Raw genomic sequence first — 14289 nt, 5'->3', positions numbered from 1 at the left:
GGCAAAACACTTTCACTTGTCAACTTTAGAAGGTTTGATAAATGTCCTCCTGAGCCACCAGCTTTGGAGCAAGATTTGAAGGCGTGGAACCCCTTGGTTTGATGCTTTGGTGAAGTTACTCTCCAAAGTCATTGACTTGCCTGTTCTTTCACCTTCAGATCCCAGGTGTACATGCACCCCAGCTTGTCACAACCCAGTGCCATGGTACTGACCAGTGGTACAGGCCTCAAGCCTCAGTACTCCCCATTTCCAGGAATGCAGCCACTGGAGATGGTAAAGACTCAGTCAGCCTCCCCATACCAACCCATGAGTGGAAGTCAGCAACTTGTGTATGAGAGTCAGCTCAACCAGGCAGCGGGAATGGGTGCCTCTCAAATGATGGACTCCCAGCTCACACAGGTAAATATCACTCTGTTATACAACCATGTTTAATTACTCGATCCACAATGAGTGTTGATTTTTATCTACAGTTAACCATGCCAATGGCTGGCTCTCAACTTCAGATGCCTCGCTATAACTCTGGCCAACAGCCAATGCTTCTGCCACAGTCCATTCAGCTCCCACAAGGGCAGAACTTACCAGTCGGAGCTCCGCGGAGGATGCAGCCTTCAGTCCTGACTGCAAGTCGAGAAGTAAGTGAAGGGTTTGACATCTGCAAGGTGTTTCTGCCTGACAGAAGAGAAAATACGCTTCATAACTCTTGTTAGAACACTTCTGTAGCTTCAACTCCAAATGATTCATGCCTATGATGTAATTCATCCTAGTCCGCTTTCCCTGTGAAATTTCACGGACCCCCTGTATTTCCTAGTCCACCCTAGCTATCTTCCTGAAAAATTCCTATACTGTTAATACTGAAGAATTGATAAATGTTTGAACGTTAAATCATGCCACGAGAATTTTAAAGCCTTTGATATATTTTAGAATCCTCAAATATAAGAATTCTGTATAAGTGACTGCCTAAAGTACTGTCGTAGTCTTTCCAAGAGATTGGAGCAGTATAACGGGGTCAGTGAACTGTTTTAAGTACTGTAATTGTGTTTCTGCATTGTCCGAGAACCATCACAGACCAGTCACTTTATATGACAGTGCTACTAATCTCATTGACAAATATATATCCTCTAACATTTTGTGTGATTGTAATGATCTATTTGGATCCCATTTTTGTGTATTAGTTTGCTGATGAAACTATACTCGTGTACAGCCTAATATTGCTGATAGGAGAGGTCTAGTGTTACAGTGGTTCATTTCCCTGCTGTTTCGGGGGGACTCTTCTGAAAACTGGGATATAGAAAAGCGGCGTTGCCCTCGGAAACCATGTTTACTAATTGCTCTTGGGCAGTTTCTAAAATGCAGGTAACATCACGTTGCCTTGGGTAACGCCGCCTGTCTTCCTTTAGCACTGGTTTCCATAAATGTCCCCCAAGCGTCTTTTCTAGAGACCCAGATGAAATCCTAGTAGCAGCGCCTTGTATCTTTGCCTGCCCGTGTCTGATACATTGGGTATCTACACAAAAATTTTTAAGTGATTTTCCAAAAATGTAAGTGCAGATGTACACTGATTGCAAAGAAAACTTTTTCATTTTAGAGGGTGAACTACAACAACCGTTTATTTACCACCTACTCCAGCTCACAGGTAAATGCATTGCCGCCAATCTCTGGCACTAAACCTCCCGCTTCTTTCAGAGTCCCGCAATCTGCTCCTCAGGCCCATTGCCATGTAGTCACAAGGACAAGTAAACATGGTCAGATGACTAGCAGTAGGGAGAGACTCTAGCACACGGATTGTTATTTATACCTCTCCTTACAAGATAACACATTGGGCGGTATTCAAATGATTTATCACGCCCAATCTCCTTTCTAAAGTAATCCCTGTTAAATCACATATCGCGCCCATAGTAATCCGGTTTAGCTGTGTAAAGGGTTGGGTGCCCTCGCTACTGCAGGGGTAGCGTGCTGAAATGACTATACCACGCCCATCAGCAGAAACAGAACGGTTGTGGAAGGAGGTGAAAAGAATTGAATACCACCCAATGTGTACAGATTTAAACCTTCTGTTCAGGAATCAGGGAAGAGGTAAAAAGTGCAAAGCTTATACAATGACAGATTGTGCCTGGACAAGAACGGAACCAGGAGGGACATCACATGTCATACTTATTATAACGTTCACAGATGTATATGCAATAGATCCCACATTGTGACGGGCATTACACTCACATACAGTTGTCCATTCACCTGTAGGCTCTAGTCTTGGTATCGGCCGTTCTGAGATCATAAAGTGGGAACAGCAGTTTCTCTAGAATACTCTAGAAATCGATGGATACTTAACTTTAACTTTTACGCTATACTCAGGATATACCGTGACATCTATTCATACTTATAGCTTGGGTTTAGTGGCCTAATGCAGTCCATACATCTATCGTTGCCCACGTTCCCCGATGCCAATCTCATTTGCTGATTAGCGGACACCAATAATCAGCGATGTCTCGGTGGATCATCAAAATACAACATGTTGAAAATCCCAAAATGCCAATTTTGATTACTTAAGGGTCTGAAACAGCAAATCAAGATTAGCAAATTTGTGGGATTTTGACGGTCACCCAACCCAGGCGTCGGCAGAAAAGGAGTATTGGGCCGATTTCATTCTTGATGTATGGGCTACATTAGAATTGTCCGTTATCACAGCATTTATAACTGTTCTGTGTTTCTTCCTCAGTCTTCTCAGATGGAGATGAAAGGGTTTCATTTCACGGAAGGTAAACAGAGCATGCCGACCTCCGCCTCCATGCAGACACAGCACTCCTATCGGTAAGGCTCGCACCCTGCAGTCTACTGCATGTATTACACTCCCTGAGGAGGAATGCTCTGGTTTATGTACGTGTTTTGCCATCCAATTCTGGAATTGCGAACACACTGCCCATACAGAAGGTCCGATGCCTTCTCACATATAACTTTATTTTACATGTTTTCTTGTTTATACCAGAAGGGACGGGTTTGCTCAAGTACCAATATTGTTATAAATGATATACTGTAAGTTTGAAGGTAGCCTTAGTGAGGCAGTTTTATTGGTGTTGCTCATAACAGCCCTCATAGGGGACAGAGCTCCCCCTGCAGGTTACTGCAAGTACTGCTCCTACTTGCTGGTAGGTTTTATTATTCACCTGCCATGGAGAGCCAGCCCCAGTTTAGTAATGGCATATATTGCTGATCATTGGTGTCCGCTAATCAGCAAATCGGATCGGCATCAGGGAATATGGGCATCGATAGATGTATGGGCTGCATTAGGCATGGCCAAGTTGGACTTGCTCACATTCAGTGAGCGCGCTGTTTTTTACTAGAAAGGAGTTTAATTGGAGATAATGAAGGCAACTTAGGGCATAGTAAGTGATCCAATTGCACTGCCCAGTGATGTCCTTTATCATAATGGGAGTTATTACTTACACCCACTGTATGTAGCATAATATGTGAGCTTAAGTACTAGTCACTAAAAAGGCAGCGAATCCCTTTACAAGGAAGAGAGTGACATCACTGAAGCTTATGTATTTATGTTGCTCAGTACTGATTGCGTCTTCAGTGCACAAGCAAACTATTCAATGTTTTACTACAGGACCCCCTCTTTATAAGGAGCCCCTACCCCCAGACCTCTTCCCACCTATCCTTATCTTTTTATAATTCCACCCTCAATTAACACCAGGTATGTTTTCTACACATAATGTATTAATGTCGCTACACTCCACACACCGTATAACACCACCCTTCATTCTTCCAGCTCTGGCCTCTGTCGCCATCTGGCAGTGTAAAAGGGCAGCAGTCACTATTTATTTAATACTGTGTATCCATTTGGTTGGAGAAGCCTTGTATAAGCTCTCCCATCCACCTTTTTCTTTTCCCCTATTACACTATAATAGCAGGCTCTTTGTATTGTCACGGCAACTATGGCGCACTCAGCAAAGCTACTGACCCTCTGTGCTGCATTCTATCCCCAAGCATAATACACAAACACTTTATTCTATACTTTCCATGTGCTCACCCAACATCTCAAGTTCTTCACAATGTTTGCACTTTTTCAGGTAGTAGGCAAATAAAATGGAAGCACCTGGGTAAATCAGAGGCACAAAGTATATTGAAAGTAAGGGCTTTCACACAGATGCTGGTAGATCAAACAAGGAACCTCTCCGCATGTTACGTGTCTTGCAGAAGACTGTCCTGGTTGGCGATAATTACAGCTACCATGGCTGCGATAACTATGAAAAGGGGAGTAATTGTTGTGGTGTGTATGGCAGGAGCTTCAGTGACTTAGGCCGCTCAGGTTGCCAGTGAGTCATGAGCCAGGGCTGGAACATCCTAAGAAAAGGACACTCTATAGACCAGGTTAGTGAAGCCCATGCACGAATTTGAGGTGGTCTGCAAAATAGACCTGAGCATCTGGAGATCAGTTTCACTGCAAATTCCACCCTGAAGTTTCCAGCATGAATATCACAAAGCTGTCCTCAGAAAGGTCCTAAGACTACACAAAGCAAAATATATCTGGATGGTTGCATTGCACAAACCACTCACCACTTCTGTTAAGACACGGTTGCAAGTTCAGTAGTGCAAAGAGCACATGGGTAGGACTCCTAAGCAGCGGAGGAGAGTGACCCGACCACATGAATCATCCTTTACAGTGTTCTTCACAATCACATGAGGGAACATTTGGCAGCCACCTAAAGGTCTTTACTGCTCTCAGTTGTTGCCTCCGATGGTGTGAGGTTCTGGTGGATACGTAATGTTATGAGGCCCTTTCCTGACACAGATTGGGCATCATTCTCAGAAGGTCAGTGCTGATCAATGCTTAATGAAATGAGGGATCATGTCAGCCCATAAAAGGAGTGTCTTCCAGGATGACCATACTCCTGTACAGTGTGGGGCCTCCCAATGGTTTGGTGAATAGTGACATTAATGTCCTCCTTATGCCATGGCTTCACAGTCACCAGATCTGAGCATAATCCAGTATTTATGGGATATTGTATCGCGCATAAGAAGACCTTTTCCACCACCATCAACCAAGCATCAGTTGAGTGACGTTCCATGTGGAAGAATGGTGCCGCCTCCCTCCTGCACAGTTCCAGGCATTAGCAGACTACATGCCATGGTGCTTACCGTTGGCATAAATTCAGCGGCTTTATATTAGGGTCTACATTCTGCTATCTGCATATATATATATATATATATATATATATATATATATATATATATATATATAGTGCTTGTGTATAACAATTACCATTCCTTCACAGGTGTAAGGTGTCAAACTCCATTTGAGTTTTGTTTGGGTGCACACACCCTACTATAAAACTGCGTAATAGACGTGTATGAGACAAGACTCCCTTTACAGACTTGAGTGTGTGTGTTTCTAATGTTCCTTTTACATGGTAACTGGCATGGCCTCACTGTAGATAATGCTATGGCTGGTCATCTTGTAACACTTCCAGCAGTCTAGCCAGGTGGATAGAGGCAGGATATGCCTCCACTTTGTCCTTTTAATTCACCCATCTCCATGAGTACTCCCCTCATCTGTCTCTATTCCCATAGTCCATATCCAAGCACCAGTAGTTGTGGTTTTGTGCTTTATCTGTTCTGAAACCGTTGCCTTTCATTTTAAGGCCAGGTTCAGCTAGTCCCAGTGGAAAGTCACCAGGACCGGGGCCATCTGCCAACTTGGGACACTATCCTCAGCAGGTAAAGTCCTGTGATCTAGTGGCCCTTGCTCTGTAATCTGTATATAGACTTTGTCCATCACTAGACCAACAGCTGAGGAGACCTGACAGACATCAGGTATATAACACTCTATTGCTGTGGACATTGGGCGTGGTGCTGAGCAAAGCCTTATAGGCAAGGCCTAGTGGTCGTATATCCTGCCTGCTTAGTTTAGTTACTTTGCATGCAATGATCTGGAGTCATTTCTTTAATGAATTTCCTGCATACAATTTTAATAGGATCTTTAGAACCTTGTTCACAAAATTAGTGTGTTTTTGTATTTGTGTGGTGTTTTTTTTTTTTTTTTTTTTTGTGTGTGCATATATTAGTGTCTTATGAAATACATTGCTACAGGTCTTATGTATGCAGAACATTGCTCCTCTGTGGTTATATGTTGCCTATACAATTTTGCCAGCCAGTTAGAGCTTTTGACATAATTATCCAGAAGTATTGTGAATGAGCCCCAAAAAATTGCGGTCATTGTCCAATTAAGCGTTTTTTTTCAAGTGTTTATACAGCCGCTGCACAATCAAGCCCTTTACATTTCTAGGGCATTGATACACAGAATGGCAGTTGCTCAATTTTTTCAGTCCATCACAGCTGCATGGAAGGGAGGGGCAAATCTAGACAAGAAATAACACATTCCCCCAGCACACTGTGAATGACTAGCAAATGAGATTTTCAATCTACATGATAATAGTAATGGAGAGATCTGTTATATACATTTGCTAACATTTGGTAAGCCACCAGCCGTGCCAAGGCCTCTGTGCTCTGGTGGTCCTAAGCTACATTATAATAGTGCCTACTTTTTGGTTATACATTTATAAATGATGAGCTAACTCGCCTGGAAGCCCCCCCGGATCCTCCACCATGGCACTACAAGGACTTCTAGGACATGCCTGCAAAACGTAGCATTTTCAGTCTTGTTTGTGTAGGAGTGGTGTACACAGTCTTCACTCTGCTTATAGATCAGGGCTAGGCAACATGTGAAACTACACCTCTCAGCATGCCCTGCCACAGTTTTAGCAAGGTTTGGGGTTTTCATAAAAAATCTGCACATCCTATTTAGCTTTCGATGAATAATTGATGGGCCTGTTCCAATGTCATTCATAAGGTATTTTTAAAGGTACAACCATGCTGTTATTACTTGTGTTATAGCATATCTGCTGCAGCTCTTGTATCTGTGTCGCCATATGCTATTACGTCTCATTGATTTTGTAGGTTCCCCTAATACTGTCCCCTTTTTTTGTTTTAAATAGGTAAAACAAAGGACTGAAGATAACAAATGCAGCCTGGGATCCCCCCAAGTTTCTGAGCAGCCCACTGTAAGTCAGATGAAGTCAGTTCGGACAGGAGCCATCAAGCCTTCAACGGCGAAAATTGAGGAAAGTGCAGCCTAAGAAGCGTCCCCTCTGTAAATACCAACTAGTTCTTCACGCCTACCAACCACCTACATTTCCTCCTCCTTTGGATTCTTCCTTATTTGAGAGCCTCCTACGTTACCTCCAGTCACATGGACAAGCGGACAGTAAACCCTCTGAACAGTTTGAAAAACTACCTGTATCCACCTCCTTAGATTTCTTGCTGAATGGACTCCTTTGTTTAAACAGGAGCATCTTGAGCCTTTACCATTGCTGTCCCAGTCCCCCTTCCCCACCATCCCTCATCATGCGGCCATACAGTCTGTGATTTGTTGTTGTCTTATGTCCCCGTTTCCATTCTCTGACGCAGAGCAGCGGATTTGCATCAGTTGTTACTTTAAATAAGGTTTTAAATGACTCTGTTCCCTAATCTCTTTTTTTTATTTTATTTTTCATATATATATATATTTAATGCAATTGTAGTTTACAAGTCTGCAGAGATTATTTTATTGCCCTATAGCGCATTGTGCGTGATACCTTTTTTTTTTTATTCTTTTTTTTTTTTTTTTTTTTCTTTCTTTCTTTTTTAACCCTCTTGTATTCACTTTTAGGTCTGTCCAACCGATTCTTGGAAGATCTTTTGTGTAGGTATAGAAGGCTGCAGCGCATGAATGACAGCTTTTGCTAGAATAGAACTTTGTAAACCTTTAACAAAGGTCTGCTCAGTGAGGTTTTCTCTGCCATCAAATGTTTTAGTTCTAATACATCTTCATAGAAAATAAGCTATAGATCGACTATGTATCATACAAACTCAATTGAATATTCACCCTCCGTTCCTGCTGTGGATATCTAGTTCTGTCCAATGTGGCCTCATGCTTGGGTCAGGTTGGGAACTAATTTATAAATATTATTTGTTATTGTTTTTTTTCTGCTTGGATCACTTTACCTAGATTTAAAAAAACTTTTTTAATTCCGAGCCTCTTTACATGTCAGAAGCATCAGCGTGGCGAGGACAGTCCTTGGAGATGTTTGGCTTGTCTGCAGTTATGTAGATCATATGCCAGCTGAGCAAACAGGTAGATTCTTAAAACCACATCTTGGTGCATCAGCAATTTTCTGCCCTCCATGTACTCAGTCTTCATATGCTCTGGTTATTTTAGGTGAACTCTAGCTCCTGTTAAGTGGTTGTTGCAAGTTTTAGCTGTCTGAGACATTCAGCAAGAGTTTAATAGAAATCAGGATTTTATTTCATGGTATAAACAGAGGTTTAGAGTCAATAATTCATTGGCAGCAGCCACAAAACAATGTCTAGTTTTAAAGTTCCTTTCCTGGCCCCTTAGCAGTTCCACACCCTAGGCCTAGGTTGGCCTGTTGGTTAATCCAGTTGCCAACTGCATGATTGTATGTCAGAGCCCTTATTTTTGTAATACTGTATGCTGGAACGGGTTTTTATTTTAATTATAATGTGATGTAGCTGCTGTTCATAAACTCCTACAAGTCTCTGTCCTCCATGTAAAGGTGGAGGTTCAGTTAAGTGCAGGGATTCCGCTGCGCACATTTCTGACAGTCATGGGAGGAAAACATCATTCAGTTTTACTTGCACCTGTGCGTGGTGGAAGCAATAATGTGCAAGACTTCCCTCCCGGATAACCGCTGTTATATTAGCACACTGTGTTCTGATGGAACCTTGATGCCAATTGCTTCATATGCCTGAGGGTCCCTGTACGACTATATATGCCACACCTATGGTATCTCCGGACTTCAGGGCTGCTTACCACCCCAGCCCCCGCCAAGAAAAGAAAAAAGCAGCTATCGGGTACATGTATCTCCAGCTTTAGTGAACAGATGATTCCAAGCAAGCCCTGCCAGCAGGGCCCTGTTAAAAGCTGCCAGTTCTGCTGTATTTCTACCAATTCCTAGATAATGATGGCTGAGCATTACTCCACCCACTGAAGATGGCTGCTGTGCACCTCTGACATCAGCCACAGAGTTTCTGGTAGTTTGCATATTGCTGTTGTACTGAAACGCTGTGGTGTATTTACATGTATCTGATCATGTACAGTAAGTCTAGGTGTAAAAGAAAAGTAGATGTAAGCTCCCTACTGATCTGCTCACACGTTTTCAAATCTGCCTCACAAAAGAAAACCCTGTACATATTAAGGACTGATATCACACAATAAGCGGTATACTATTAGCTGTGGTAAAACATCGGGCGCGTCTTGCGCCGGGTTATCGGGGCTAATAGGATAGGCCTGGAGAGACCTTTAGCCGGCTAATAGGATACCGCTCAATGCATTGCTTTATTACTATGTAGCACTTACATAAAACGCTTGATGCATTTACAGCATTGACCATCTTATTTATACTTCTGCTCCCTAGATCCAAAACATTAAAGGATATGTCCACCTTTCTCTCGTTCAGGCCTAGCCAACCTGTGGCTCTCCAGATGTTGTGAAACCTCCTATCCCAGCTTGCCCTGCCACAGTTTTAGCATCCGCTAATAGCAAAACTGGCCGGGCATGCTGGGACTTGTAGTTTCACAACAGCTGGAGAGCCACAAGTTGGCCAGCCCTCTGCTCTAGTTAGACTATAGCCCCATCTAATGTTTATCATTTTGTTTACATCTTCTTTACCTTGTAATCACATTGATGTCTGTGTACAGCTGGCCTTAGCCTCAGTGTCTCTGTTGCAGAAGGCTGTGTGTGGTGTATGTACGGTACTTACTGGGAACAGAGCAGAGATGTGGGTCACCTGTTTTAAGTAAAGTGAAGGTGGACATATATTGTGACTTTCATTTGTCCACATTCTCCATGCTGTGGACAAAGGCGATGTGTGTTTAAATGCCTTAAAACCCATCTGTATGCATTCCGCCATGTTAAAAGCACATAACCCTCTCACGCGCTTTGTAATGTCCATCTATATGCATCTCATACACATTTTATTAAATAGATTTAAAGTCTATTACAAAGTGAAATATGGGGGGAAAACACCTCTCATCATCTGGTTTGTATTCTAGGGATGTAGGCATTCTAGCAGTGGCCCCTCTGCTAGTAAGGGATCCCTGCCTCTGAATCCTTTATAGATATGTCTGGACATCTTAGCAGACCTCTTCGTCTATAATCCAGTGGTGTGTGTGGGCTAGATTTTTATTGCAATGTAGAATCCCTACATGCCGGAACATACATATTTGGCTGCTCCCATTCCGTAAACTGCTGCTGCTTTTTTACTTCGTCCATCTGACTTCCAAAGCCGCTTGCGCCCCGTCTGTCTCCTCAGTGCGGCAGAGGGATTTCAGAGTTTCCTGCCCGATTTCCCCTTGGCCCAACTCCATAGCGCTATATAGGGATCTTAGTCTGGTTGTGTATATATGCAGTGTACAGTGTGTAAAGTAGTAGCAAACGGATTACTATTTGAACCAGCTTTACCTCGCTTGAAGTTACTCTGTGCTATGTATTTGTATATATCTCCTCCTCACTGGACTTTTGCTGCTGAACCAAGATTAATTACTTAGACTTTGAGTACTTGGGTAATGGCAAATGTCTCCTGAACATATGAGCAGCGCTTTCTGACGTGTAAAATGTCACCCAACAAGTGCAGGCAGCGATACAAATATGGTATAGATTCCACTAGGAAGCCAGTGCTTATCCCTGTGCACGCACATGACACGCCTCTGATGTCACTAGTTCTGAGTGATTTCATAGGCTGGATCTAGGCTTCGCTCGCTGTGTAGGTGACTGGGTACAGTTTACAATCATGAATGATGTGCTGCAGTCACATATCGTACTTCTATAGAAAACTGCAAACATTGAATGGATTCTTCTATGCCAGGGGGGTGGGGATCAGCCTTGCAACCTGCACGCATAACAGTTACTCTATCAACAGACTGAATAATCCTTTAGAGTCTTAAGATGGTGAGGTAATAGATACCAAGTGTTTTATATTTTTTTAAAAAGCTATTAAGATAAATCTTTTTAAGTGACCCAAAAAGAAAAAAAAAAAACACCTCACTGCTTTCACCCAGCTTGGTGTCAAAGATTAACACCACCCATTTCCCAACCACCCTACATGTTTTCCAGTTCCACTTAATTTTATCTCCTCTTTGCCCTCCTTAAACTATGTGATTGTACTAGCTCTTATCTGGAAGAATTCTCATTTAAATAATAAAAAAAATGTTAAAAAAAATAAAAGAAAATAAAGCAAAATATGCTTTTCTCAAATACTTGGTTTGTGTGATTTTTACAGCGGGACAAATGTCCCAGAATCAACCTTTCTATCTTCTGTGCTTCCAGCAGTGTCTCTTGATATCATTCAGTTTGAGGAATTTTTAGTGGCCCTGGTGTGCTACTGTTGTGACTGTTTCAAGGCATCAAAATATAACTGTTTTGGCGCTCATGACCCTTGGACCTTTGTTTTAAGGAGAACCTGTCTTCTACAAATAAATGCTCATTAGTTTAATATTGGAATAGAAACCATGGTAAATGTATATTTCTCTATCGTCCTAGTGGATGCTGGGGTTCCTGAAAGGACCATGGGGAATAGCGGCTCCGCAGGAGACGGCACAAAAAGTAAAGCTTTTCCAGATCAGGTGGTGTGCACTGGCTCCTCCCCCTATGACCCTTTTCCAGACTCCAGTTAGATTTTTGTGCCCGGCCGAGAAGGGTGCAATCTAGGTGGCTCTCCTAAAGAGCTGCTTAGAGAAAGTTTAGCTTAGGTTTTTTATTTTACAGTGAGTCCTGCTGGCAACAGGATCACTGCAACGAGGGACTGAGGGGAGAAGAAGTGAACTCACCTGCGTGCAGGATGGATTGGCTTCTTGGCTACTGGACATTAGCTCCAGAGGGACGATCACAGGTACAGCCTGGATGGTCACCGGAGCCGCGCCGCCGGCCCCCTTGCAGATGCTGAAGTTAGAAGAGGTCCAGAATCGGCGGCTGAAGACTCTGACAGTCTTCTAAAGGTAGCGCACAGCACTGCAGCTGTGCGCCATTTTCCTCTCAGCACACTTCACACGCTGTCACTGAGGGTGCAGGGCGCTGGGGGGGGGCGCCCTGGGAGGCAAATGTAAACCTATATACTGGCTAAAAATACCTCACATATAGCCCCCAGAGGCTATATGGAGATATTTAACCCCTGCCAAACTTCACTAAAGAGCGGGAGACGAGCCCGCCGTAAAAGGGGCGGGGCCTATCTCCTCAGCACACAGCGCCATTTTTTCTCTCACAGAAAGACTGGAGAGAAGGCTCCCAGGCTCTCCCCTGCACTGCACTACAGAAAAAGGGTTTAAACAGAGAGGGGGGGCACAAATTGGCGATATAAATATATATATAAAGATGCTATTAGGGAGAAACACTTATATAAGGTTGTCCCTATGTAATTATAGCGTTTTTTGGTGTGTGCTGGCAAACTCTCCCTCTGTCTCTCCAAAGGGCTAGTGGGGTCCTGTCCTCTGTCAGAGCATTCCAGGTGTGTGTGCTGTGTGTCGGTACGTGTGTGTCGACATGTATGAGGACGATGCTGGAGGAGGCGGAGAAATTGCCTGTAATGGTGATGTCACTCTCTAGGGAGTCGACACCGGAATGGATGGCTTATTTAGGGAATTACGTGAGAATGTCAACACGCTGCAAGGTCGGTTGACGACATGAGACGGCCGACAAACAATTAGTAACGGTCCAGGCGTCTCAGAAACACCGTCAGGGGTTTTTTATAAAAAACGCCCATTTACCTCAGTCGGTCGACACAGACACAGACACGGACACTGAATCCAGTGTCGACGGTGAATAAACAAACGTATTCCTCATTAGGGCCACACGTTAAGGGCAATGAAGGAGCTGTTACATATTTCTGATACTACAAGTACCACAAAAAAGGGTATTATGTGGAAGTGAAAAAACTACCTGTAGTTTTTCCTGAATCAGATAAAATAAAATGAAGTGTGTGATGATGCGTGGGTTTACCCCGATAGCAAATATTGGCGTTATACCTTTTCCCGCCAGAAGTTAGGGCGCGTTGGGAAACACCCATTAGGGTGGATAAGGCGCTCACACGCTTATCAAGTGGCGTTACCGTCTCCAAATACGGCCGCCCTCAAGGAGCCAGCTGATAGGCAGCTGGAAAAATATCCTAAAAAGTATATACACACAGACGGTGGTTATACTGCGACCAGCGATCGCCATCAGCCTGGAGATGCAGTGCTGGGTTGGCTTGGTCGAATTCCCTGACTAAAAATATTTTATTGATATAGAGCATTTAATAGGATGCATTCTATATATATGTATGCGAGATGCACAGAGGGATATTTGCACTCTGGCATCAAGATAAGTGCGTTGTCCATATCTCCCAGAAGATGTCATGGACACGACAGTGGTCAGGTGATACAGATCCCATACGGCACATGGAAGTATTGCCGTATAAAGGGAAGGAGTTATTTGGGGTCGGTCCGTCGGACCTGGGGGCCACGGCCACAGCTGGGAAATCCAACCTTTTTACCCCAAGTTACATCTCAGCAGAAAAAGACACTGTCTTTTCAGCCTCAATCCTTCCGTTCCCATGTGGGCAAGCGGGCAAAAAGCCAGTCATATCTGCCCAGACATAGAGGAAAGGGAAGTAGACTGCAGCAGGCAGCCCCTTCCCAGGAAAAGAAGCCCTCCACCAGTGGGGGGGTAGTCTCAAGAGTCTCAGCGCGCAGTGGGATCACTCGCAAGTTGACCCCTAGATCATACAAGTATTATCCCAGGGGTACAGATTGGAGAGTCGAGACATTTTTTCCTCGCAGGTTCCTGAAGCCTGCTTTACCAACGGCTCCCTCCGACAAGGAGGCAGTATTGGGAAAAAATTCACAAGCTGTATTTCCAGCAGGTGATAATCAAAGTACCCCTCCTACAACAAGGAAAAGGGTATTAGTCCTCCACACTATATTGTGGTACTGAAGCCAGACGGCTTGGTGAGACATAGTCTAAATCTGAAATCTTTGAACACTTACATAAAAAGGTTCAAATCAAGATGGAGTCACTCAGAGCAGTGATAGAGAACCGGAAAAAAGGGGACTATATGGTGTCCCTGGACATCAAGGATTACCTCCATGTCCAAATTTGCCCTTCTCAACAAGGGTACCTCTGGTTCGTGATACAGAACTGTCAATATCAGTTTCAGACGCTGCCGTTGAATTATCCACGGCACCCCGGGGCCTTTACCAAGG

The 14289-nt window shown here is 43.7% G+C and overlaps 1 protein-coding gene across 10 annotated transcripts in view; it reads left to right on the top strand.

Annotated features, from left to right (window-relative positions):
• Positions 1 to 11311, top strand: part of PRRC2B (proline rich coiled-coil 2B) — a 229527-nt gene extending 218216 nt beyond the window's left edge. For 6 of the 10 annotated variants that reach the window (XM_063936788.1, XM_063936785.1, XM_063936791.1 and 3 more), the window contains 6 exons: positions 159 to 399; positions 471 to 632; positions 1586 to 1633; positions 2714 to 2805; positions 5640 to 5715; positions 6993 to 11311. In XM_063936788.1, the coding sequence (XP_063792858.1) occupies positions 159 to 399; positions 471 to 632; positions 1586 to 1633; positions 2714 to 2805; positions 5640 to 5715; positions 6993 to 7133 (760 nt within the window). In that variant the 3' untranslated portion in view covers positions 7134 to 11311. The remainder of the gene's footprint in view (positions 1 to 158; positions 400 to 470; positions 633 to 1585; positions 1634 to 2713; positions 2806 to 5639; positions 5716 to 6992) is intronic. The other 4 variants (XM_063936794.1, XM_063936790.1, XM_063936789.1 and 1 more) reach the window with 2 other exon arrangements.
• Positions 11312 to 14289: the final 2978 nt, after the last annotated feature.

This window comes from Pseudophryne corroboree, chromosome 8 (assembly GCF_028390025.1).
Source record: "Pseudophryne corroboree isolate aPseCor3 chromosome 8, aPseCor3.hap2, whole genome shotgun sequence".
NCBI lineage: Eukaryota > Metazoa > Chordata > Amphibia > Anura > Myobatrachidae > Pseudophryne > Pseudophryne corroboree.
Note: the sequence above shows the minus strand (reverse complement) of the source record. Positions and strands in the feature narration are given on the sequence as shown.